Source organism: Taudactylus pleione, unplaced genomic scaffold (assembly GCF_031769625.1).
Source record: "Taudactylus pleione unplaced genomic scaffold, aTauple2 ptg000791l, whole genome shotgun sequence".
Taxonomy (NCBI): Eukaryota; Metazoa; Chordata; class Amphibia; order Anura; family Myobatrachidae; genus Taudactylus; species Taudactylus pleione.
The window spans coordinates 3,045,189-3,070,321 of NW_028285193.1; the positions used below are offsets into that span (position 1 = coordinate 3,045,189).

At 45.9% G+C, this 25,133-nt stretch overlaps 1 protein-coding gene across 5 annotated transcripts in view; it reads right to left on the reverse strand.

The window, feature by feature from the left end:
* Positions 1 to 25,133, reverse strand: part of CYRIB (CYFIP related Rac1 interactor B) — a 160,097-nt gene that overhangs the window by 13,218 nt on the left and 121,746 nt on the right. For 3 of the 5 annotated variants that reach the window (XM_088457897.1, XM_088457899.1, XM_088457896.1), the window contains 4 exons: positions 17,753 to 17,841; positions 16,891 to 16,972; positions 6,020 to 6,141; positions 4,207 to 4,312 (listed from right to left, as the gene is read on the reverse strand). In XM_088457897.1, the coding sequence (XP_088314023.1) occupies positions 4,207 to 4,312; positions 6,020 to 6,141; positions 16,891 to 16,972; positions 17,753 to 17,782 (340 nt within the window). In that variant the 5' untranslated portion in view covers positions 17,783 to 17,841. The remainder of the gene's footprint in view (positions 1 to 4,206; positions 4,313 to 6,019; positions 6,142 to 16,890; positions 16,973 to 17,752; positions 17,842 to 25,133) is intronic. The other 2 variants (XM_088457901.1, XM_088457900.1) reach the window with 2 other exon arrangements.

Here is a 25,133-nt window from a genome sequence, read left to right on the forward strand (position 1 = left end):
GTCACCTGCGGCTCATCCAGGGGGACATGGAGAGTGAAAGTAGGCAGAGATAAAATACCAACCAATCAGCTCCTGTCATTGTTCACACAGCCTGTAAAACGACAGTTCGGAGCTGACTGGTTGGTACTTTCTCTCTCTCTAAAAGGCTTAGTACATATACCACATATCACAGACCGGTTTGCATTGTGAAAATCAAGATTTAAAAAGGACTAAGGCCCGTACTGAATTTGGAGCGAAAAGCCGTCTTCGCGTGTTTTTGGCGAAACTTTTTCGCGGGTGACGTCATTTTCGCCTGTTTTGGTTTTACCCCGTATTCAATTTGAAGGACTTTCCACCTCAATGCAATGTACCAGGCGAAAAAGTTTGGCCTATGAATAGCAGGCGGAAAAAAAGTGCAAAATTGGGGTTTTGGGGTGCAACGTTGCGGGACCCCCCGTGCAGCCTTCAGACAGTCCCCCAAAGGTAAAATGTCAAAAAAAAAAAAAAAAAAAACACTTAAGGAGACCACAAATAATCACTTTGAAAAAGGAGGCAAAAAAAAAAAAGTTGAGGTACAAGGTTAAAAACTAGCGAACTTGACTCTGGGGGGTTCCCCAAGTATGCCCCAAGTGTTTTTGATTGTAGGTGTTGCAGCAGGTGGATTTTTCACGATTTTTACAAGTACACTTTAGCAACTTTTAAATACGCTGACCCCCATTTTCATGTACCCCAAATTTGCTGGGATAAGTTATTTTCAACCAAAAATACTTCTGAATACTATTCTGCATCACATATAGAAAAACGCTATTTAGCAGCTATTGAGCCCATTTAAAAACCCAAAATACCCTCAGCAAGCCAAATCGGGGGGTACCATAGGGAACCCCCATGTCAGAGCATCTTTTGGGGGGTGTCAGGCTGATTTCCCCAAATCTGACAGCACTTTCCGCCTGTTTCCGTTTCGCCGGGTGCCGTTTTCACGTTCTTCCATATTGAATACAGGGTAAAGCGGGCACGCGTACGATACTTTTCCGCCTGTCAAACAGGCGAAGTAGGCGGAAAGTCCGGGCCGCGAAAAAGTATCGCGGCTCGGCTCATATTGAATACGGCTCTAACTGTCAAAAAGATGGTTTGCCTACGTGTGCCTAGTACGGATGAATGCACAATTTAGAAATAGTGTTAGGTTGTCCCCCTGTGCGGACTATAAGCCCCTTAGGGGATGCTGCCTCCTGTCTGTCATTGTTTTCCTGTCTGGGCTTGTTCCTGCCCCCCCCCAGTGACATCAGCGCGTCAGGTCCTTCTTCCCGACTGCTCCAGTAGGGGTGACTATTGGGAGAACTGAAATGGGCTTTTATTTTTTGGATACTACCCCCCCTTAATGACATTCCAGAATACAAAGAGAATAAACGTTGTTATTACATTAGTGGAAAACCCTGTAACCTGAATATTCTGGATATAACAGAGCATAGCACTACGCAGCTGACGCACAGAGGGGCCACTTAGCGAGTGCGCAAGATGGGCCACAGTCTCAGGCTAAACATACAGTAGGAGCAGTTGGGAAATCACTACTTAAGCGGTCATGGTCGGAAGTAGAAAAATAATTATCATTAGGACGCCATCACGATAACGGCATATAGCTGCGGGAAGTTTTATTTTTTTAGGGAGAAATTTTAAAAGACAGACTGCACAGGGATGATTCAGAGTTGAAATAACATCGGTAATTGCGTATATTCGCCTGGATGCAGACTTGTACGCACCGACGCAATCGCACTGCCCCTATTTGTACCTTTTATTTCATAATCTTAGTCAGTCTGTCTATGCATACGCTCAACCCAGCATATCCCGCAAGTGTGCCGACACGCCGTCACCATGCTCTCGCTAAGCTTAGTTTACATGCGAACACACTATACCACCCAACCAATCAGCTGCGAGGGGGGATTGCTTACCACTCTGTAGGGCCCATAGATGTGTACGCTCGGCTAAAGAGCACGCGCAACGCCAGATCCGTCTACAAAATAAGGAATCTGCTTCACCGAATATAGCACCTGTTCTGTGTGTGAGCGTCTTCAGCAGTAATAAAACTCTGTAATGGGGTGTGTATAGCACTTATGTCATGGAGCTCCTGTCACCCCGGGAATCCGTTGCATATGGCCGCCCCTCTGTGCGTCACCAAACCGAACTCAGATTACAATTAAGCAGAACAAATCAATTTTTTTCAAATATTCAGTGTCGTCAGCAGGATGAAGCAGAGGGGGGAGGCCGGCCGTAAACAGAGGTCATACTAGGCACCCCTTCCAAAAGTGGAAGAACAGGTGAGTGCGATATACACTACAGACACTGCTGTGTGCTGTATCCACTACTAGACAGGGTATATACACTTCAAGATACTTCAGGAGTTATCATTTTCCAAACCGTATTCAATGTGAGCTGAGCCGCGATACTTTTTCGCGTCCCGGACTTTTCACCGACTTCGCCTGTTTTGTAGGCGGAAAAGTATCGCGCGCGTGGCCGCTTTACCCCGTATTCAATTTGAAAGTAGGCGAAAACGGGACCCGGCGAAACTTGAACCGGCGGAAAGTACTGTCAGATTTGGGGAAATCAGCCTGACACCCCCCAAAAGATGCTCTGACATGGGGGTTCCCTATGGTACCCCCCGATTTGGCTTGCTGAAGGTATTTGGTGTTTTTAAACGGGCTCAATAGCTGCTAAATAGCGTTTTTCTATACGTGGCGCAGAATAGTATTCAGGAGTATTTTTTCCAGAAAATAACTATTCCCAGTAAATTTGGGGTACTTGAAAATAGGGGTCAGCATATTTAAAAGTTGCTAAAGTCAAGTTGAAAAATCGTGAAAAATCCACCTGCCGCAAAACAACTTGGGGACCCCCCTAGAGTCAAGTTCGTTAGTTTTTAACTTTATCCCCCAACTTTTTTTTTTTCGCCCCCAAAATGAAAGTGATTTTTTTGGGGTATTCTTAAGTGTTTTTTTTTTTTTTTTTTAATTGACGCAGTTTACTTTTGTGGGACTGTCTGAAGGCTGCACGGGGATTCCCGCAACGCTGCACCCCAAAACCCCAATTCTGCACTTTTTTCCGCCTGCTATTCATAAACGAAACTTTTTCGCCTGGTATACTGCATTGACTCTGCCTAGGCGGAAAGTCTTTCAAATTGAATACGGGGTAAAAGCAAAACAGGCGAAAATGACGTCATCGGCGAAAAAGTATCGTGGATCCGGACTCTTCGCCTCAAATTGAATACGGGCCTTAATCCGCTAAAGACTTCACAAAAGTGTATTAAAACTTTAAGGGGGACGATTCAATTGTGTATCGTGCCCACTGCTCCCATCTGTAGTGACCGGGAGCTATTCAATTGTTTTTGGAGAACAGTCCAGCGCTGGTCGCGATTACCATATTCTCGCACCCAAATGCACAGGATTAGCCACGTTAAGTGGCTTCTGCTACTACTTTAAGCGGATTTCTGCTGGCACATCAGGAGGGTGTAAGCAGAAACCTGCGATAAGTACTGGGCGGACAAAACAATTGAATTGGCTCCCGGGCACGTTAGATGGGAGAACAAAAATTGAAATAGCCCCCTAAGCAGATCATTCACAAGTATATGGTCGACAGATATTACATGTTGAAAAAACGTTAAATAAAAATAAAATAATTAAAAAAAGTCTTAACTATTTCACTGAGGCTCAAAAGTCTTCTTTTTCCACTACATTATAAGAAATGATTGTTTTGGCTACTAGTGAAGTGATACTGTGGTCTACAGCCCAGCTGTACAGAATGGCCAAAGATCAATCTAAAGGTGCAAACACACACAACAATTTTTTTGAACGATTATCGTTCAAAAAAATCATTCCCTTTCTGAGTTAAAACGTTGAACGATTATCGTTCATGCGCATTCACGTTTGTAGTTCGGTCAGACTGACCAACCCAACGATTTTCAGTAAGGGAATATGCAAAAATCGTTTGTAGTTAAAAAAAAAAAATCGTTCACTCCATTTAGTAAATGAACGATTTTAGTAAACGATTTTTGTTCATTTTTCCCTTGAAAAAATGAACGAAAATCGTTTACTAAAATTGTTCATTTACTAAATCGTTGTGTGTGTGTGTGCAGCTTTACTGTGAGACCTACCACCCGTGCGAGACTCTTGGAGAAGAGGGTATGATTCCACTTACTAGAGGAGAAAGAGTGACTGCACGCACCCTCCATGTCACAGAACTCACCTAGTCTCTGTGAGAATTCATAGAATTTCTTTAGCTTGCCGACTAGAGGGACCACCGCTCCCCACGCCTTCTCCTGTAACTTTTCGTCAGTAGCATGTTGTATTGCCTTTCCACAGAAACAGAGAAACCGTGATTTACCTCTGGAGCACAGAAACTCAACATTCAGCTACAGAGACAATACCAAACTCTGCTGCACTCTCTATAATCCCAGAATCAAAAGTAGTCTTCACTCTAGCACCCTGCAAGTGTCACACCCCCGTGCAGTTCCTCTATCCTGCCAGGGGTGTCGCTCTCTGCTCTGGTGCTTCTAGCACGCTCAGCTGATGCAAACAAACTGCGGACATGAAGCAGTTTTGTGTTCCGTAAGCACCAGAGCCGAGAGCGACACCGCCAGGCAGGAAAGAGGAACTGCATGCAGGGCCGGTTCTATGGTTACGCATGGTACGCGGCCACGTAAGGCGCCACGTAGTGAAGGGCGCCGCGGCCGCGACCATGCAGAATTACCGCGATGCAGACTGTGTCTCTGTGACACAGCTGCACCGCGCGTGTAGCGCTGACCGGACGGAGATCGGTCAGCGCTACACAGTGCCAAACACACAGTTGCCGGAGCCGGCAACTGTGTGTTTGTTTCAGCAGCTGATGAGAGTCTGTCAGACTCTCATCGGCTGCTGTATCTCCCACTGCGGGAGCCATCTTCCGGCTCCCGCAGTGGGTAATGGGAGAGACGTCGTCATGACGACGTCTCTCCCATAATGCAAAGCGGCCCTGGAGAATGGTCGGGAGTAGCGGATATCGGCGGCGGGAGCAGGAGCGGGGGGTTCAGGTAAGTGGGTTTTTTTTGTTTTGTTTTTTTATAACGTGTGTCTCTACTGGGGGGGGCTACAAGGGGGGATTACTACTGGGGGCACTTGAAGGGGGGATTACTACTGGGGGCACATGAAAGGGAGATTACTACTGGGGGCACATGAAGGGGGGATTACTACTGGGGGCACATGAAGGGGGGATTACTACTGGGGGCACATGAAGGGGGGATTACTACTGGGGGCACATGAAGGGGGGATTACTACTGGGGGCACATGAAGGGGGGATTACTACTGGGGGCACAGGAAGGGGGATTACTACTGGGGGCACAGGAAGGGGGGATTACTACTGGGGGTACTTGAAAGGGGGATTACTATTGGGGGCACTTGAAGGGGGGCTACTACTGGGGGCACTTGAAGGGAGGATTACTACTGGGGGGGACTACTACTGGGGGCACTACATGGGGGGGAAACCTCCACTGGGGGCACAACAATGGGGGGACTACAAGGGGCACTACAAGAGGGGGGACTACTACTGGGGGCACTGTATAAGCTTACTAATGGGGGCACAAGGGGCACTGCACAGGGGGGAACCACTACCGCGGGCACTGCATAGGGGGGGGCGCCAAAAAACCTACTCGCTTACCAAAAAATTTGGGCTAGGGTCGGCCCTGACTGCATGGGGTGTGACGCGTGCAGGGTGCTAGAGTGAACACTAAATAGGTTTAAACTATAAGCTCTCTTCCAACTAGCAGTACGGTAGATGTTCGGGAACCCCACCACAGAAGAGGTCACTGGGGGGGCTGGAATTTCTCTGATGCGGACACCTCATGTGTTGAAGACATATGACAGGTGACTGGGTCTTATACATGGGGGTACTCTGAGCGGTACGGCAGGGGGTCATAGCTCGCACAGGGCCATGTTTTACAAATGTGGTACAAATGCAAGTTTTAGTACATACTGTATGTTAAGTGTCATTTTTATTTTTTTAGCACACTTTAGAAACAATTCACCTCTCGGATCTCCAGACCTGCTCCTCGGTATGACTGTAAATCATCCAGGATTCCTTCTGCGTCCCTTAATACTACATTCACCTGATTATAAATATCCTTTTCGGACTCTGTAGGTTGAGCATCTAGGCGGCATGAAATGACATTGATCATTACCAACGAGATCGTGGTGGGAATAATAGAGGAAGATAGAGACAGAAGCAGCAAGAAACCCTTATTAGTGTTCATTTAGTATAGGTCCTGCTAATTATCTACAGGACTAGAGTGCAGCTTCTCACACTGACTTTGGTCAAAAATAGGTAGAGAATATAACATTGTGCTAGGGTTTGTCTCAGACTATGCTGTAACACTGGTTATACACAGGACTCCTCATTAGTTATACTCTAAAGGCCTCCATACGACAGCAATTGATTGCAGCAATCGTGCAATTTGCAATCGATTGTGTATAAAAATCTTTCCCTTTTTCTATCGATTGCAGAGATGCCACAATCGATTGTGTATAAAAATCTTTCCCTTTTTCAATCGATTGCAGATTGCACAATTGCTGATGTATGGGGGCCTTTACACCGATTGTCTGCACTCCCTCTGCAGCAATACAATCATTCTGAACCTCCTTAAAGGCTACTAATGCTGGGCATACACTATACAATGATCTGTCAGATCTCTGGCCAATCTGGCTGGTTGGAATAAAAATGTGGTAATGTATGGGGGCAAATGACAATCGAACAATTGTTCACAAACACTGAAAAACAGACAAAAATGGACGTTCAGCCAAATTGGTTAAATAAAACAAATTTAATCAATTTGAACAATCGTTTTTGTCTGTTTTCCAGTGTTGAAAAACATAATGATCGACTGTCGTTTGCTCCCATACATTACCAGGTTTTCATTCCAACCAGCCAGATTGGACGGATATCTGACAGATAATTGTATAGTGTATGCCCAGCATTAATAATGTATAGTCATGTGCCCCACCAGGGACTATGCTCTAATCCTGATTATTTACTGACTAGTCCGACCAGGGACTGTGCTCTAACCCTGATTATTTACTGACTAGTCCCACCAGGAACTGTGCTCTAACCCTGATTATTTACTGACTAGTCCCACCAGAGACTGTACTCTAACCCTGATTATTTACTGACTAGTCCCACCAGGGACTGTGCTCTAACCCTGATTATTTACTGACTAGTCCCACCAGGGACTGTGCTCTAACCCTGATTATTTACTGACTAGCCCCACCAGAGACTGTGCTCTAACCCTGATTATTTACTGACTAGTCCCACCAGGGACTGTGCTCTAACCCTGATTATTTACTGACTAGCCCCACCAGAGACTGTGCTCTAACCCTGATTATTTACTGACTAGTCCTACCAAGGACTGTGCTCTAACCCTGATTATTTACTGACTAGTCCCACCAGAGACTGTGCTCTAACCCTGATTATTTACTGACTAGCCCCACCAGAGACTGTGCTCTAACCCTGATTATTTACTGACTAGTCCTACCAGAGACTATGCTCTCACCCTGATTATTTACTGACTAGCCCCACCAGAGACTGTGCTCTAACCCTGATTATTTACTGACTAGCCCCACCAGAGACTGTGCTCTAACCCTGATTATTTACTGACTAGTCCCACCAGAAACTATGCTCTAACCCTGATTATTTACTGACCAGTCCCGCCAGAGACTATGCTCTAACCCTGATTTACTGACCAGAGACTATGCTCTAACCCTGATTATTTACTGACCAGTCCCAGCAGAGACTATGCTCTAACCCTGATTATTTACTGACCAGAGACTATGCTCTAACCCTGATTATTTACTGACCAGTCCCAGCAGAGACTATGCTCTAACCCTTATTATTTACTGACCAGAGACTATGCGCTAACCCTGATTATTTACTGACTAGTCCCACCAGAGACTGTGCTCCAACCCTGATTATTTACTGACTAGTCCCACCAGAGACTGTACTCTAACCCTGATTATTTACTGACTAGTCCCACCAGGGACTGTGCTCTAACCCTGATTATTTACTGACTAGTCCCACCAGGGACTGTGCTCTAACCCTGATTATTTACTGACTAGCCACACCAGAGACTATGCTCTAACCCTGATTTACTGACCAGAGACTATGCTCTAACCCTGATTATTTACTGACCAGTCCCAGCAGAGACTATGCTCTAACCCTGATTATTTACTGACCAGAGACTATGCTCTAACCCTGATTATTTACTGACCAGTCCCAGCAGAGACTATGCTCTAACCCTTATTATTTACTGACCAGAGACTATGTTATAACCCTGATTATTTACTGACTAGTCCCACCAGAGACTGTGCTCCAACCCTGATTATTTACTGACTAGTCCCACCAGAGACTGTACTCTAACCCTGATTATTTACTGACTAGTCCCACCAGGGACTGTGCTCTAACCCTGATTATTTACTGACTAGTCCCACCAGGGACTGTGCTCTAACCCTGATTATTTACTGACTAGCCACACCAGAGACTGTGCTCTAACCCTGATTATTTACTGACTAGTCCCACCAGAGACTGTGCTCTAACCCTGATTATTTACTGACTAGTCCTACCAGGGACTGTGCTCTAACCCTGATTATTTACTGACTAGTCCCACCAGAGACTGTGCTCTAACCTTGATTATTTACTGACTAGCCCCACCAGAGACTGTGCTCTAACCCTGATTATTTACTGACTAGTCCTACCAGGGACTGTGCTCTAACCCTGATTATTTACTGACTAGCCCCACCAGAGACTGTGCTCTAACCCTGATTATTTACTGACTAGTCCCACCAGAAACTATGCTCTAACCCTGATTATTTACTGACCAGTCCCGCCAGAGACTATTGCTCTAACCCTGATTTACTGACCAGAGACTATGCTCTAACCCTGATTATTTACTGACCAGTCCCAGCAGAGACTATGCTCTAACCCTGATTATTTACTGACCAGAGACTATGCTCTAACCCTGATTATTTACTGACCAGTCCCAGCAGAGACTATGCTCTAACCCTGATTATTTACTGACCAGTCCCAGCAGAGACTATGCTCTAACCCTGATTATTTACTGACCAGAGACTATGCTCTAACCCTGATTATTTACTGACTAGTCCCACCAGAGACTGTGCTCTAACCCTGATTATTTACTGATCAGTCCCACCAGGGACTGTGCTCTAACCCTGATTATTTACTGACCAGTCCCAGCAGAGACTATTGCTCTAACCCTGATTTACTGACCAGAGACTATGCTCTAACCCTGACTATTTACTGACCAGTCCCAGCAGAGACTATGCTCTAACCCTGATTATTTACTGACCAGAGACTATGCTCTAACCCTGATTATTTACTGACCAGTCCCAGCAGAGACTATGCTCTAACCCTGATTATTTACTGACCAGTCCCAGCAGAGACTATGCTCTAACCCTGATTATTTACTGACCAGAGACTATGCTCTAACCCTGATTATTTACTGACTTGTCCCACCAGAGACTGTGCTCTAACCCTGATTATTTACTGATCAGTCCCACCAGGGACTGTGCTCTAACCCTGATTATTTACTGACTAGTCCCACCAGAGACTGTGCTCTAACCCAGATTATTTACTGACTAGTCCCACCAGGGACTGTGCTCCAACCCTGATTATTTACTGACTAGTCCCACCAGAGACTGTACTCTAACCCTGATTATTTACTGACTAGTCCCACCAAGGACTGTGCTCTAACCCTGATTATTTACTGACTAGTCCCACCAGAGACTGTGCTCTAACCCTGATTATTTACTGACTAGCCCCACCAGAGACTGTGCTCTAACCCTGATTATTTACTGACTAGTCCTACCAGAGACTATGCTCTCACCCTGATTATTTACTGACTAGCCCCACCAGAGACTGTGCTCTAACCCTGATTATTTACTGACTAGCCCCACCAGAGACTGTGCTCTAACCCTGATTATTTACTGACTAGTCCCACCAGAAACTATGCTCTAACCCTGATTATTTACTGACCAGTCCCGCCAGAGACTATGCTCTAACCCTGATTTACTGACCAGAGACTATGCTCTAACCCTGATTATTTACTGACCAGTCCCAGCAGAGACTATGCTCTAACCCTGATTATTTACTGACCAGAGACTATGCTCTAACCCTGATTATTTACTGACCAGTCCCAGCAGAGACTATGCTCTAACCCTTATTATTTACTGACCAGAGACTATGCTCTAACCCTGATTATTTACTGACTAGTCCCACCAGAGACTGTGCTCCAACCCTGATTATTTACTGACTAGTCCCACCAGAGACTGTACTCTAACCCTGATTATTTACTGACTAGTCCCACCAGGGACTGTGCTCTAACCCTGATTATTTACTGACTAGTCCCACCAGGGACTGTGCTCTAACCCTGATTATTTACTGACTAGCCATACCAGAGACTATGCTCTAACCCTGATTTACTGACCAGAGACTATGCTCTAACCCTGATTATTTACTGACCAGTCCCAGCAGAGACTATGCTCTAACCCTGATTATTTACTGACCAGAGACTATGCTCTAACCCTGATTATTTACTGACCAGTCCCAGCAGAGACTATGCTCTAACCCTTATTATTTACTGACCAGAGACTATGCTATAACCCTGATTATTTACTGACTAGTCCCACCAGAGACTGTGCTCCAACCCTGATTATTTACTGACTAGTCCCACCAGAGACTGTACTCTAACCCTGATTATTTACTGACTAGTCCCACCAGGGACTGTGCTCTAACCCTGATTATTTACTGACTAGTCCCACCAGGGACTGTGCTCTAACCCTGATTATTTACTGACTAGCCACACCAGAGACTGTGCTCTAACCCTGATTATTTACTGACTAGTCCCACCAGAGACTGTGCTCTAACCCTGATTATTTACTGACTAGTCCTACCAGGGACTGTGCTCTAACCCTGATTATTTACTGACTAGTCCCACCAGAGACTGTGCTCTAACCCTGATTATTTACTGACTAGCCCCACCAGAGACTGTGCTCTAACCCTGATTATTTACTGACTAGTCCTACCAGGGACTGTGCTCTAACCCTGATTATTTACTGACTAGCCCCACCAGAGACTGTGCTCTAACCCTGATTATTTACTGACTAGTCCCACCAGAAACTATGCTCTAACCCTGATTATTTACTGACCAGTCCCGCCAGAGACTATTGCTCTAACCCTGATTTACTGACCAGAGACTATGCTCTAACCCTGATTATTTACTGACCAGTCCCAGCAGAGACTATGCTCTAACCCTGATTATTTACTGACCAGAGACTATGCTCTAACCCTGATTATTTACTGACCAGTCCCAGCAGAGACTATGCTCTAACCCTGATTATTTACTGACCAGTCCCAGCAGAGACTATGCTCTAACCCTGATTATTTACTGACCAGAGACTATGCTCTAACCCTGATTATTTACTGACTAGTCCCACCAGAGACTGTGCTCTAACCCTGATTATTTACTGATCAGTCCCACCAGGGACTGTGCTCTAACCCTGATTATTTACTGACCAGTCCCAGCAGAGACTATTGCTCTAACCCTGATTTACTGACCAGAGACTATGCTCTAACCCTGATTATTTACTGACCAGTCCCAGCAGAGACTATGCTCTAACCCTGATTATTTACTGACCAGAGACTATGCTCTAACCCTGATTATTTACTGACCAGTCCCAGCAGAGACTATGCTCTAACCCTGATTATTTACTGACCAGTCCCAGCAGAGACTATGCTCTAACCCTGATTATTTACTGACCAGAGACTATGCTCTAACCCTGATTATTTACTGACTAGTCCCACCAGAGACTGTGCTCTAACCCTGATTATTTACTGATCAGTCCCACCAGGGACTGTGCTCTAACCCTGATTATTTACTGACTAGTCCCACCAGAGACTGTGCTCTAACCCAGATTATTTACTGACTAGTCCCACCAGGGACTGTGCTCCAACCCTGATTATTTACTGACTAGTCCCACCAGAGACTGTACTCTAACCCTGATTATTTACTGACTAGTCCCACCAGGGACTGTGCTCTAACCCTGATTATTTACTGACTAGTCCCACCAGGGACTGTGCTCTAACCCTGATTATTTACTGACTAGCCCCACCAGAGACTGTGCTCTAACCCTGATTATTTACTGACTAGTCCCACCAGGGACTGTGCTCTAACCCTGATTATTTACTGACTAGCCCCACCAGAGACTGTGCTCTAACCCTGATTATTTACTGACTAGTCCCACCAGGGACTGTGCTCTAACCCTGATTATTTACTGACTAGTCCCACCAGAGACTGTGCTCTAACCCTGATTATTTACTGACTAGCCCCACCAGAGGCTGTGCTCTAACCCTGATTATTTACTGACTAGTCCTACCAGGGACTGTGCTCTAACCCTGATTATTTACTGACTAGCCCCACCAGAGACTGTGCTCTAACCCTGATTATTTACTGACTAGCCCCACCAGAGACTGTGCTCTAACCCTGATTATTTACTGACTAGTCCCACCAGAAACTATGCTCTAACCCTGATTATTTACTGACTAGTCCCACCAGAAACTATGCTCTAACCCTGATTATTTACTGACCAGTCCCGCCAGAGACTATTGCTCTAACCCTGATTTACTGACCAGAGACTATGCTCTAACCCAGATTATTTACTGACCAGTCCCAGCAGAGACTATGCTCTAACCCTGATTATTTACTGACCAGAGACTATGCTCTAACCCTGATTATTTACTGACCAGTCCCAGCAGAGACTATGCTCTCACCCTGATTATTTACTGACCAGAGACTATGCTCTAACCCTTATTATTTACTGACCAGAGACTATGCTCTAACCCTGATTATTTACTGACTAGTCCCACCAGAGACTGTGCTCTAACCCTGATTATTTACTGACTAGTCCCACCAGAGACTGTGCTCCAACCCTGATTATTTACTGACTAGTCCCACCAGGGACTATGCTCTAACCTAGATTATTTACTGACCAGTCCCACCAGGGACTGTGCTCTAACCCTGATTATTTACTGACTAGTCCCACCAGGGACTATGCTCTAACCTAGATTATTTACTGACCAGTCCCACCAGAGACTATGCTCTAACCCAGATTATTTACTGACCAGTCCCGCCAGAGACTATTGCTCTAACCCTGATTTACTGACCAGAGACTATGCTCTAACCCTGATTATTTACTGACCAGTCCCAGCAGAGACTATGCTCTAACCCTGATTATTTACTGACCAGACTATGCTCTAACCCTTATTATTTACTGACCAGAGACTATGCTCTAACCCTGATTATTTACTGACTAGTCCCACCAGAGACTGTGCTCTAACCCTGATTATTTACTGACCAGTCCCACCAGAGACTGTGCTCTAACCCTGATTATTTACTGACCAGTCCCACCAGAGACTGTGCTCTAACCCTGATTATTTACTGACCAGTCCCACCAGAGACTATGCTCTAACCCTGATTATTTACTGACCAGAGACTATGCTCTAACCCTTATTATTTACTGACCAGTCCCAGCAGAGACTATGCTCTAACCCTGATTATTTACTGACCAGAGACTATGCTCTAACCCTTATTATTTACTGACCAGTCCCAGCAGAGACTATGCTCTAACCCTGATTATTTACTGACCAGAGACTATGCTCTAACCCTTATTATTTACTGACCAGTCCCACCAGGGACTATGCTCTAACCCTGATTATTTACTGACTAGTCCCACCAGGTACTATGCTCTAACCTAGATTATTTACTGACCAGTCCCACCAGAGACTATGCTCTAACCCAGATTATTTACTGACTAGTCCCACCAGAAACTATGCTCTAACCCTGATTATTTACTGACCAGTCCCGCCAGAGACTATTGCTCTAACCCTGATTTACTGACCAGAGACTATGCTCTAACCCTGATTATTTACTGACCAGTCCCAGCAGAGACTATGCTCTAACCCTGATTATTTACTGACCAGACTATGCTCTAACCCTTATTATTTACTGACCAGAGACTATGCTCTAACCCTGATTATTTACTGACTAGTACCACCAGAGACTGTGCTCTAACCCTGATTATTTACTGACCAGTCCCACCAGAGACTGTGCTCTAACCCTGATTATTTACTGACCAGTCCCACCAGAGACTGTGCTCTAACCCTGATTATTTACTGACCAGTCCCACCAGAGACTATGCTCTAACCCTGATTATTTACTGACCAGAGACTATGCTCTAACCCTTATTATTTACTGACCAGTCCCAGCAGAGACTATGCTCTAACCCTGATTATTTACTGACCAGAGACTATGCTCTAACCCTGATTATTTACTGACCAGAGACTATGCTCTAACCCTTATTATTTACTGACCAGTCCCAGCAGAGACTTTTTACATTTAACTTTGTAGACTTTACTCACTACTGCCCTAACTCATGTAAATAAATACATCCTATAAACGGTGCTGGTAAGTCACTGTTACCGAATGTATCTTACACATATATCCACCACCCGGCAATACATTGCAATTCACTGCTAAGGGAAACACGTCATGTCATGCTCAATGTACAACGACTAACTCTGGTGAGGAATGGGATGGACACATGAATGAACTTGGGAATAACAGGTGTAGCTGCTCAAGTGGATGAAATAAGGTTAATGTCTATTTAATTCAATCAATAAGTTAATTAACTTTCCCATAACACTTGCATGTAAGTGATAAACAGCTGTAATGACCGGGTGAGTATAATTCTAGGTCCTTTGTGTTCATAGAAGTACACGTGTAATCAATGACATTGACAGAACCGGCCAACAGTTTCGGTGAAAGCACCGAGGGAATTTTGAATGCTGCAGAAGACTGCTGTGTAAATGGAACATAGGTGGGTAAGATGGTACAGTACGTAGCTTAGTCCATGCATTGTACAGTACGTAGGCCACAACGTATCAGCATATTAGATCAGCCCTTCCATCAAGACTTGTTTTTCTATTCAGGAATTGTGCAACTGAAGTTATGACTTTAATAAAATAATGTAATCGATCCTTCCTCTTATCAGATTTGTTTCACCAAATTCAAAAATGCAATTTAAAACATCGTAACGGGGGGTGATACAGAGTGGCATGCTGGCGCAATTATTAGCGCGCTGAACTAAAAGGCGGATATTCGCCACCGTGCGCCGAGTTTGTACACACCTAGGAAACCAGCCTGACCCAATTCATATACTTGGTGAAATAGCCACGGTCATTATCAGCCTCAGCACAAGTTTGCACCAAACCCATCTTTGGCGCAACAAGACCCATCTAAAACTCAACCTAGGCCGCAGTTCCGGCGATACCGCCCCACGCACGCCCCCATCATTAAAAACTTGGCCCATGTCCCGGCGCCCTGTTCCAACCCACTTAAGGCCATCCAGCCACAACCCTACATCAGTTCCAGTGGCTGCATGGAAAAAAGGATCAGGTCGCAGGTTTGGGAAGAGCCCCCGACTATCCGCAGCATAGGGGTACGTCCGCAATCATACTCTGACAACACTAAACGGTCACCCGTGTGTACGAGCACCTTAACAAGTCTTGATATCGAACTGTCTAAAATTTCTGCACAATTCCAGAATGAGGAGAGAAATAAAAGAAAGAGGTAATATAGGCCAAAGAACATTACACAGGGGAAGGTTTGGATGAAGGGATTGAAGACTTCTAGGAGGGTTGTTAAGATACGACACATTTTATAGCAGAACACAACACGTTTAGATGGTTTATACGCAAGGAACAAGAGACAAATATAGAAACAAGCTTCCCAGCTCTTTACAACAGGCCACGATACATGTATATGTATGATGACAATTTAAGAAATGTTATAGGACGGTTTCATTATCCCTGGGATTTACAAACATATTTCAAAAATATGTATGCAAAAAAAAAGTTTAAACTTCCATAAATAACTCTACAAGGAGCCATATTGTAAGTTAAAATCAATTAAATGACCACTGTAAAAAGCTAGGAAGGCCAAGATGCCAACTAGTGCACAAATCACCAAGTACAATCATTCATTTTAGGTGGATCAATGAAACGGAATTTAAATCGGTATTAATGTGTTGTATCATATGCAAAGAAGACACTGCAAAAAAAAAAAAAATAAGTACTTTGTGCTTTTGTTATAGTATCAGCCGTCACACAAAGATGTTAACACAGAACATACATGATCTTTACTTTCAGCTTACAGGACCATGTAAATCTTCCACTAAATGCACAGGTAGAGTGGTTTGTATTGCTGCACCGCGATGCTCGGACTTCAATCCAATCTGCTAACTTTTTGGAAGTGGTACATTCTCCCCGACTCCCTAGGAGCCTAATGGTGTGTGTAAAATTAAGAGTGCAAGCTCCACTGAGACAGAGACTATTATGGATGGCTACATCCGATTTAAAGGCACCGATCCACATTTTAGACATTAAAGGATGATTATGTACTAAATTCCACCCAGTAAAATATATAAACTTCTACGTATTGCTCAGACCCATGACCCCGTCGCCTTTCCCTTTAGAGGACTCGTCACTTCTCATCATGCAAACAGGTTCTAGTTAGGCCGGAGTTATTTATTGCAGACTACAAGAGCCATCTAAGGGAGGACGGAACTCTAAATCATACGACGGGCCCAGGTAAAAGCTACAATCCAGCAAATAACTGAATAGCGTTTACCAAGAGTCCTGTAACCCTGATGCCAGAGTGGAAGGTTTCATGGTCTCCGTAGCCAGCAGACATAACGGGCAGACAGACGCTGAGTGCGGAAAGACAGACGCAGTCTACGGCAGGCAGAGAAGAATAGATATATAAAATCATATTCTCACTTTCAAAATCAAGGAAAAAATTTGGCCCTTGCTCAAGATCTGTGCATGTCAAAACTTTAAGAAGGTTCCCCATGTTAGATACCTGTCGAGACAAGAATGAGAAAAGACAAAGCAATGTCTTTATGAGACCGATCACCCTAAGTACAGGAAAAAGAAAATAAATGTGGGAGGATAAAGGTTAGAACCCTGGAGAACCTGAGGAACGTATAAATATTCATTATATCACCCGTAATATCACCAGTTGCCTTAACACGCCAACAGAGGTGCTGTGCAATGCACTGCGGCTCTCAGCCATTCAGAACCGATAGATTGGCAATATCGCACAACAGCCAGCTGTTCTGCGTTAATATTGATTGTAGATATATTTCAATTTGCGAACAGAGGAGTGCAAATGGCATTTACCTGGATCGATCATGGACCGTTCCGGAGCTGGTTCGGCGGGATTAGCGGGCATTGCACAGGCATCACTGTTGACCATGAGATTTTCTTATGGTCTGGCTTGGTGCTTGTATTAATACGAAAGGAAGGCTGATCACAAAGGACCCTCGATGACAGAGATGGTGGGGTGGGGGGGGGGTGTGTGTATAAAACCAGGGTTCGACAAGTGATGACAATCGAGGAGTTACCACCCGCTGCCGCCAACGTGTAATAACGGTGGCGTCTGCAGGCTGGCAACGTCCGGTCGAGCCATGTGCTTGCCTATCCCTCGGCCTTTGAGGGGGATGAGCATGCCCCCTCTTTCGGGAGCAACATCACACGACTGCCTTTGGCTGCGGAGGTGAGAATGAGCAGTCTGCACGGGTTACCGTTTGGAAAGTGCACCAGCTGTGCCGGGGGGTGGGGGGGCTCCTGAGAGACTTACTTTCAAAGTCCAAGAAAAAATGAGCGGCATTGTGGTCTAAGTCTCTGCTGAGCACCTTAATGAGATTACCCATTGCCAGCCAGCCAAACCTAAAAATAAAAATGATAAAAGTCACTAATTTCCAGTAAGTGAGAGAGATGAAAGCTGGGGATCAGTTACAGCTTTGCCTTCTCTTGTGGTTTCCTATGTGAGCACATGGTAAGGAGCAGAGGTCGGGCAGATGCTCCGGGGGCGACATGTCCATGTTACTCATAGTCTCAGGGGGAAAAGTCAGGTTACTACACAATGCAAAGACATCAGAACCAGGAACCGCAGACCACCCCCCTCTCCACACTGTACAGACGGAGGGCAGGTCTGACAAGTACATACAGTTACATTATTACATTACCCGGTCCTAGCAGTATCAGGGTTCTATGATAACCAATCTGCCCCACATGTTACATGACACATACACAACATTCCTCAATGGTTACATTGTGAGCGCTGCCGGCAGGACTGGGGAAAAGGATTGCACTGTTTTACAGTGGCACTAAACATGGAGGCATTTACAGAACTGCTGTTGGTTAGGCGTTCCAGTACTAGACAAGGGAAATCACTCGGACATAAATCTATCACTGTGATGAGGGCTAATTCTGCACCCTCGCTGCAGACATTTCGGTGGGGGGGGGGGGCGCAGGGGCACTTTTGTTGACAAATTGTAGAAGCTTTTTCATTAACCGGATTTGTCTGCAACATTTTTCAAGTACATAAAATCGCCCCAGAACGGTTGCAATTAGCACAATCTATTAAATAACCTGTCCCTACAAGAATAGACATGTACTAAAAGGCTGCGCACGTCTTGGCGAAGCTACGATGAGGTCTCTGAAAGGCAATTAACACAAAGTAATGGAAAAGTTTAGGCGTTCATATTTCATAAAATGTCAGATATAAACGGCAAATCGGAAACCTTCGCCGTGAAACCGATATCTACAGCGGAAGTAAAATTACTCCGGCATCCCGTAGCAGACTGCAAACAACACTATATCAACCTTCCTATGGATCTCACAACTGCTTTGTCTATTCTGAAAATCCCCCAGAAGGTGGTCACTGCACACTACCATATTTCTGCAACAATGACTCCACAATGCCAATGGGCGGACATCTTTCCAGGCTCCTTAATTCTTCCTGCTGCCTCGTAAATTCTGCAAACCTTTTCCATTGCTAAAGATGGTTTCGGAGAAAGTGCTTATAAACGAATTAGAGGTGCGTCTATCGGCCCATGACGGCTAAGATCCATTCCAGTTAGGATTCAGGGGACGATATAGCAGCCAAACGGCCCTGGTGCATGTGATTAATGATCTTCCGAGGATTATGCCGGGTGCACACTAGACGATATATCGCCCGATCCGGCTTTATAAGCAGAGAGCTTTTCTGCTTACCAATCAGATTCTACTTAACATTTAACTAACACCTTTTAGAAGATAATAGCTAGAATCTGATTGGTTGCTATGGGCAAAAACTCTTCTAAAACTCACTTCTAAAAACGCTCACTTTAGTAAATTTACCCCCTTGCAGCTGGTACAAAATGCAGCGGAGTTGTGCCGTTTCCTAATACTGCGCAGATTGCCTTTTATGAGGAGTTGGATTATGTGCGATCATTTAGTTCAGTTCCACGTAAAACCCACGGTTAGTATTTCCACAACTTGCGGCTATAAAACACGGTCTGCTCAAAGGTTACTTATACTTAATTTTAGTCTTTACGTATTTGCAATCAGCGCGGTAACCATTGCCCAATAAACTGACTCACGGATGTTCAGTCATTATCTATAACAAGCTCAAAAAGATCAGATAGAAAATAAAAAAACTGTAAAACACTTAAATAATCTCTGGAAAAAAAAAAAATTAAATGTATTTATTATACAGTACAATACATTATATGTTCCTACTAGTGAACGTGCTGCCATCCATAACAGCCAATTCGTTTCTGCCATTTAAATGCAATACATCTGATTGGTTGTCATTAATATGCCCAACGTTACTCAATTAAATTAATTTGTGCCCCTTTAAGGTGTCCTTTGTAATTCTTCCTATTTCATAACGGCATAAAATTCTGCAGCTCTGATCACATAAAATACAAAAATCAGCAGATAAAACACACACACACACACACACACACACACACACACACACACACACACACACACATATATACATACATACACACACACACATATATATATACATACATACACACACACACATATATATATATATACATACATACATACACACACACACAGAACAACGTGGCATTTATTAGGCCGCAGGCTATAAGCGAGGTCTGCACGGAAATCTACAATACAAATCACATATCCCAGCATGGAGTGTGGGAATAATGATAACAGGGGGTTATGTAGCTATTTTTTCGCACGTAACGGTCATAAACCGGAATGTAACACGGAGTGAAATTCTCAGAACAAGGATATGTCAAACTAGATTTGTTAAAAAAGAATAAAAGCCTTTATGTAGGGTAAAAATATCACTCTCTAGGGAGAATTAGAGCCCAGGAAAAGTGGTTACAACCAATATTGCAGTTATTACACCACAATACATTGCACCTGCTGATGCCCCAATAGTCACAGCCCCTATATTACACCACCTGCCTTCCTGATAACATCTTACATTGGCAGAACGGGGCCGGGAGGCTGTAAGAACAGGTTAATAGGCCATTGAACAGGGACCTCAGAGGGACATTATTATGGGAACAGATATATTAAATACACACATTAAATATTTTAGCTTTATTTCCGGCATACACGGCAAGATAAAATGTCTGTCAGACCGACAGACATTTTGTCTGGCCGGCTGCCAGCCGCAGATGTCCGCGGCATACACTGTGAGATTTCTCTCACAGTGTATAGCCCGACATCTGCGCTCCGCCCCCGGGGGAGGAGACATTTCCCTGTTCCTTCCGTAGGAAGGAACACAGGAAATGTCTGTCTGTCGGCCGCGCTGGGCATACACTGCCCGATGCGGCCGACAGTTACCGGGTAAATATCGCATCGGACGGGCATGCTGGACGATCCAGCATGCCCGACCGAGCAATATTTAACCCTCGGTCGCCCCCCCCCATGCTACAATTATCGCGGCGATCCGCCGATATCGGGCGGATCGTCACGATAATTGCAGCGTGTATGGCCAGCAATTGCTTTGCTGAAGATTTACACATTAATTAGATTATTATTACAGGGGTTATGGCCGGTGTGTTGTTGGCAGAGCCGGTTTTACATTACTGCATGGCTGCTGTACCAACTATTCCGATATCTACATACGTCGCAGATAACTTCCGTGCACCCTCAGGGGGGTGTAGTTGGCGGCTCGATGTGCAGGATGCTGACTGTCTAAATACCGGCGCCGAAATCCTGACAAGCACTAGGGGGAGGTTAGGTTTAGGCAATAGGGGGGGGGATAGGGTTAGGGTAGGGGTAGGGAAAATACTTACTGTACCATTCGTTCCTATGGGTGTCGGGATTCTGGCTGTTGGGATGGCGCTGTCTGTATTCTGACCAGCGGCATCCCGACAGCCGAGATTTCGTTCCCATCCCGGCTCAGGGCCATTTTTTTGCTGACATGCGCACTTTTCCACCGGGGCAGGCATAGGCTCCTGCGCAAAGGTGCCAACGTTTGTGGGGTTGCAACAGTCTGCATCGTCTCATGGGCACTGCTGGGCAGATATGGGGCATTAATGAGGAGTGTGGGCTGGGCGAATGGGGACTTACGCAGAAATTAAATTACATTTTGCAAGATAAGATTACTTAAATAAAATCCAGGTATGATACAGCGGATTTAGAGGGAATTACCCGCTTACAAAGGATTATATATTAGTAGTAGTCATGTGAACCGTTATGCACAAATAATATACTCTTATTTGCCTTGTTTCTTGTATTTCTCACACCGCTGCCCTCCGCGCCAGGTCACACCACTGCCCTCCGCGCCAGGTCACACCGCTGCCCTCCGCGCCAGGTCACACCGCTGCCCTCCGCGCCAGGTCACACCGCTGCCCTCCGCGCCAGGTCACACCGCTGCCCTCCGCGCCAGGTCACACCGCTGCCCTCCGCGCCAGGTCACACCGCTGCCCTCCGCGCCAGGTCACACCGCTGCCCTCCGCGCCAGGTCACACCGCTGCCCTCTCTCCTACTGTATGTGTGAAGGCGATTTTCTATGTGAGATACATGGAGCAACCATTTAAGTACGACGTATTATCGGTATAGAGGTAAATGCCGAACGTTGGCATCCCGACTGTCTAATCCCGGCAAGTGTCTAATGAAAGGCGTTGATATATCGACGCCTGTCATATTACCTACGCCGGGAGCCCGACACCAGGTATCCTGATCGAAAGTAAGTTGGGAGCGGACAGTAGCCATGGGGGGGGAGTTAGGTTCGGGCTCCCCGGAGGGTTAGTTAGGCACCTCCAAGGGGAGGTTAGGGTTAGACACCCCCCCGGGAGATTTAGGTTTATGCTGCGGGGAAGAGGGAGTTAGGTTTAGGCACTTGGGGGGTGGTTAGGGTTAGACACCCCTAAGGGAGGGTTAGGGTTAAGGGGGGTAGGTTAGTTAGTACTTACCTTTGCTGCTGTCGGGATTTGAACCGCCGGAAATTGTACCGATCCCGTATCACCAACACCATCTAGGGATCAGAACTCGCTCCCGAGGCTCGGCCAGTCTACAGTGAGGGTTACCTCGCTTCCCCCTCCACAAACTCAATATTAAGGTGCCCACACAAATAGCGACATTTTACACGAATTGGCCGATTTCGACGAATCGTGACGACGAATCGGGTAAAAAAAGTACAAATCGTGAGTTTATACTCACGATGCGCGTCCCCGCTCGTCGTATATCGCATCTTCTGATCTGCCGTGCTGTAGGGCAGATTAGCCAATCTGGGACACAATGCATTGGCTGCAAGATAGATCTTTAGTCAGATTGGACATTTTTAACTCCAAATCATGATCACGATGGCAAGGGAGCTCCCGTGACAGTTCATGAGGAAATTGGCCATAAAATCGTATCGTGAGGACATCGGTATGTGTGTGGGCACCTTTAATATCATTATCAACTGTTACCTTTAGAGTGCAGAAAAGTCTGTTTAACTTTACAACTGGGAACAAACAGTAATAAACCGAGACCTGGGTTATAACAGACAGAGATAATAGGGTCCTGCTCGCAATCTTACAATCTATAGGGAAATAGGCATGAGGGATTATTACGAGGGATGCCGTTCTTCAAGAGGTCATTTCTGATGTAGCGTAAATGCTGGGAAAACCTACAAGACGGGCAATTGCGGAGGACCCTCAGCCAGTAAAACACCCTCCTAAGAACTGGCCCATTGGAATGTGAAAGTTGGGCGAATGTACCTGCACTGACACCTGCTGGTCACTTGTGAACTATCCTCCATTACATTGTGCTTCTGCTTATTATCCTAACTGGTGGCTGTGGCCAGCGGAGGCTTCTCCTTCACAACGCAGCCAAGATCCCGCTCTGCTATTCATCCCGTCCTCATCAAGGTATGGAAGCGCGGCTGGAAGACCACACAGAGCAGTTTGTGGGAACGTGACCCTCTCAGCAAAGACACAATTATTTGTAGTGAGACACACTGCACGCCACATGCTATTACAGTCACTTTCCCTGCCGCAGCCTTGTGGGGATGGATGATGGCGAGCTCCGTGTCAGGACCAGACAGGCGGAAAGCAGATACAGGAATTAGGAAACAAGCCTTGCACGCATGCCCTCCAAGAAGCCAATATCGCAGTGTGGTACTAGGGGACAGCCCAGGACTCCTCATAGGTAGGGCGCAGGTGCTAAGCACTCGGGTGAGAGGCCCCGTGGCCACCTGAGCATAAATACCATATACTGATGGGGAGGGTTACCCGGTACTCTCTGTATTATAGCACACCAAGCCCAATTATACACATCCGCACACACTGCAGGTACTATAGTAACAGGCACATCCGCACACACTGCAGGTACTATAGTAACAGGCACATCCGCACACACTGCAGGTACTATAGTAACAGGCACATCCGCAGGTACTATAGTAACAGGCACATCCGCACACACTGCAGGTGCTATAGTAACAGGCACATCCGCAGGTACTATAGTAACAGGCACATCCGCACACACTGCAGGTGCTATAGTAACGGGCACATCCGCAGGTACTATAGTAACAGGCACATCCGCACACACTGCAGGTGCTATAGTAACAGGCACATCCGCAGGTACTATAGTAACAGGCACATCCGCAGGTACTATAGTAACAGGCACATCCGCACACACTGCAGGTAATATAGTAACAGGCACATCCGCACACACTGCAGGTACTATAGTAACAGGCACATCCGCACACACTGCAGGTGCTATAGTAACAGGCACATCCGCAGGTACTATAGTAACAGGCACATCCGCACACAGCGCAGGTACTATAGTGACAGGCACATCCGCACACAGCGCAGGTACTATAGTGACAGGCACATCCACACACAGCGTAGGTACTACAGTGACAGGCACATCCGCACACAGCGCAGGTACTATAGTAACAGGCACATCCGCACACAGCGCAGGTACTATAGTAACAGGCACATCCGCACACAGCGCAGGTACTGTAGTGACAGGCACATCCGCACACAGCGCAGGTACTATAGTAACAGGCACATCCGCACACACTGCAGGTACTATAGTAACAGGCACATCCGCACACCCTGCAGGTGCTATAGTAACAGGCACATCCGCAGGTACTATAGTAACAGGCACATCCGCACACAGCGCAGGTACTATAGTGACAGGCACATCCGCACACAGCGCAGGTACTACAGTAACAGGCACATCCGCACACACTGCAGGTACTACAGTAACAGGCACATCCGCACACAGCGCAGGTACTATAGTGACAGGTACATCCGCACACAGCGCAGGTACTATAGTGACAGGTACATCCGCACACAGCACAGGTACTATAGTGACAGGCACATCCGCACACAGCGCAGATACTACAGTGACAGGCACATCCGCACACACTGCAGGTACTACAGTAACAGGCACATCCGCACACACTGCAGGTACTATAGTGACAGGCACATCCGCACACACTGCAGGTACTATAGTGACAGGCACATCCGCACACACTGCAGGTACTATAGTGACAGGCACATCCGCACACACTGCAGGTACTATAGTGACAGGCACATCCGCACACAGCGCAGGTACTACAGTGACAGGCACATCCGCACACACTGCAGGTACTACAGTGACAGGCACATCCGCACACACTGCAGGTACTATAGTGACAGGCACATCCGCACACACTGCAGGTACTATAGTGACAGGCACATCCGCACACACTGCAGGTA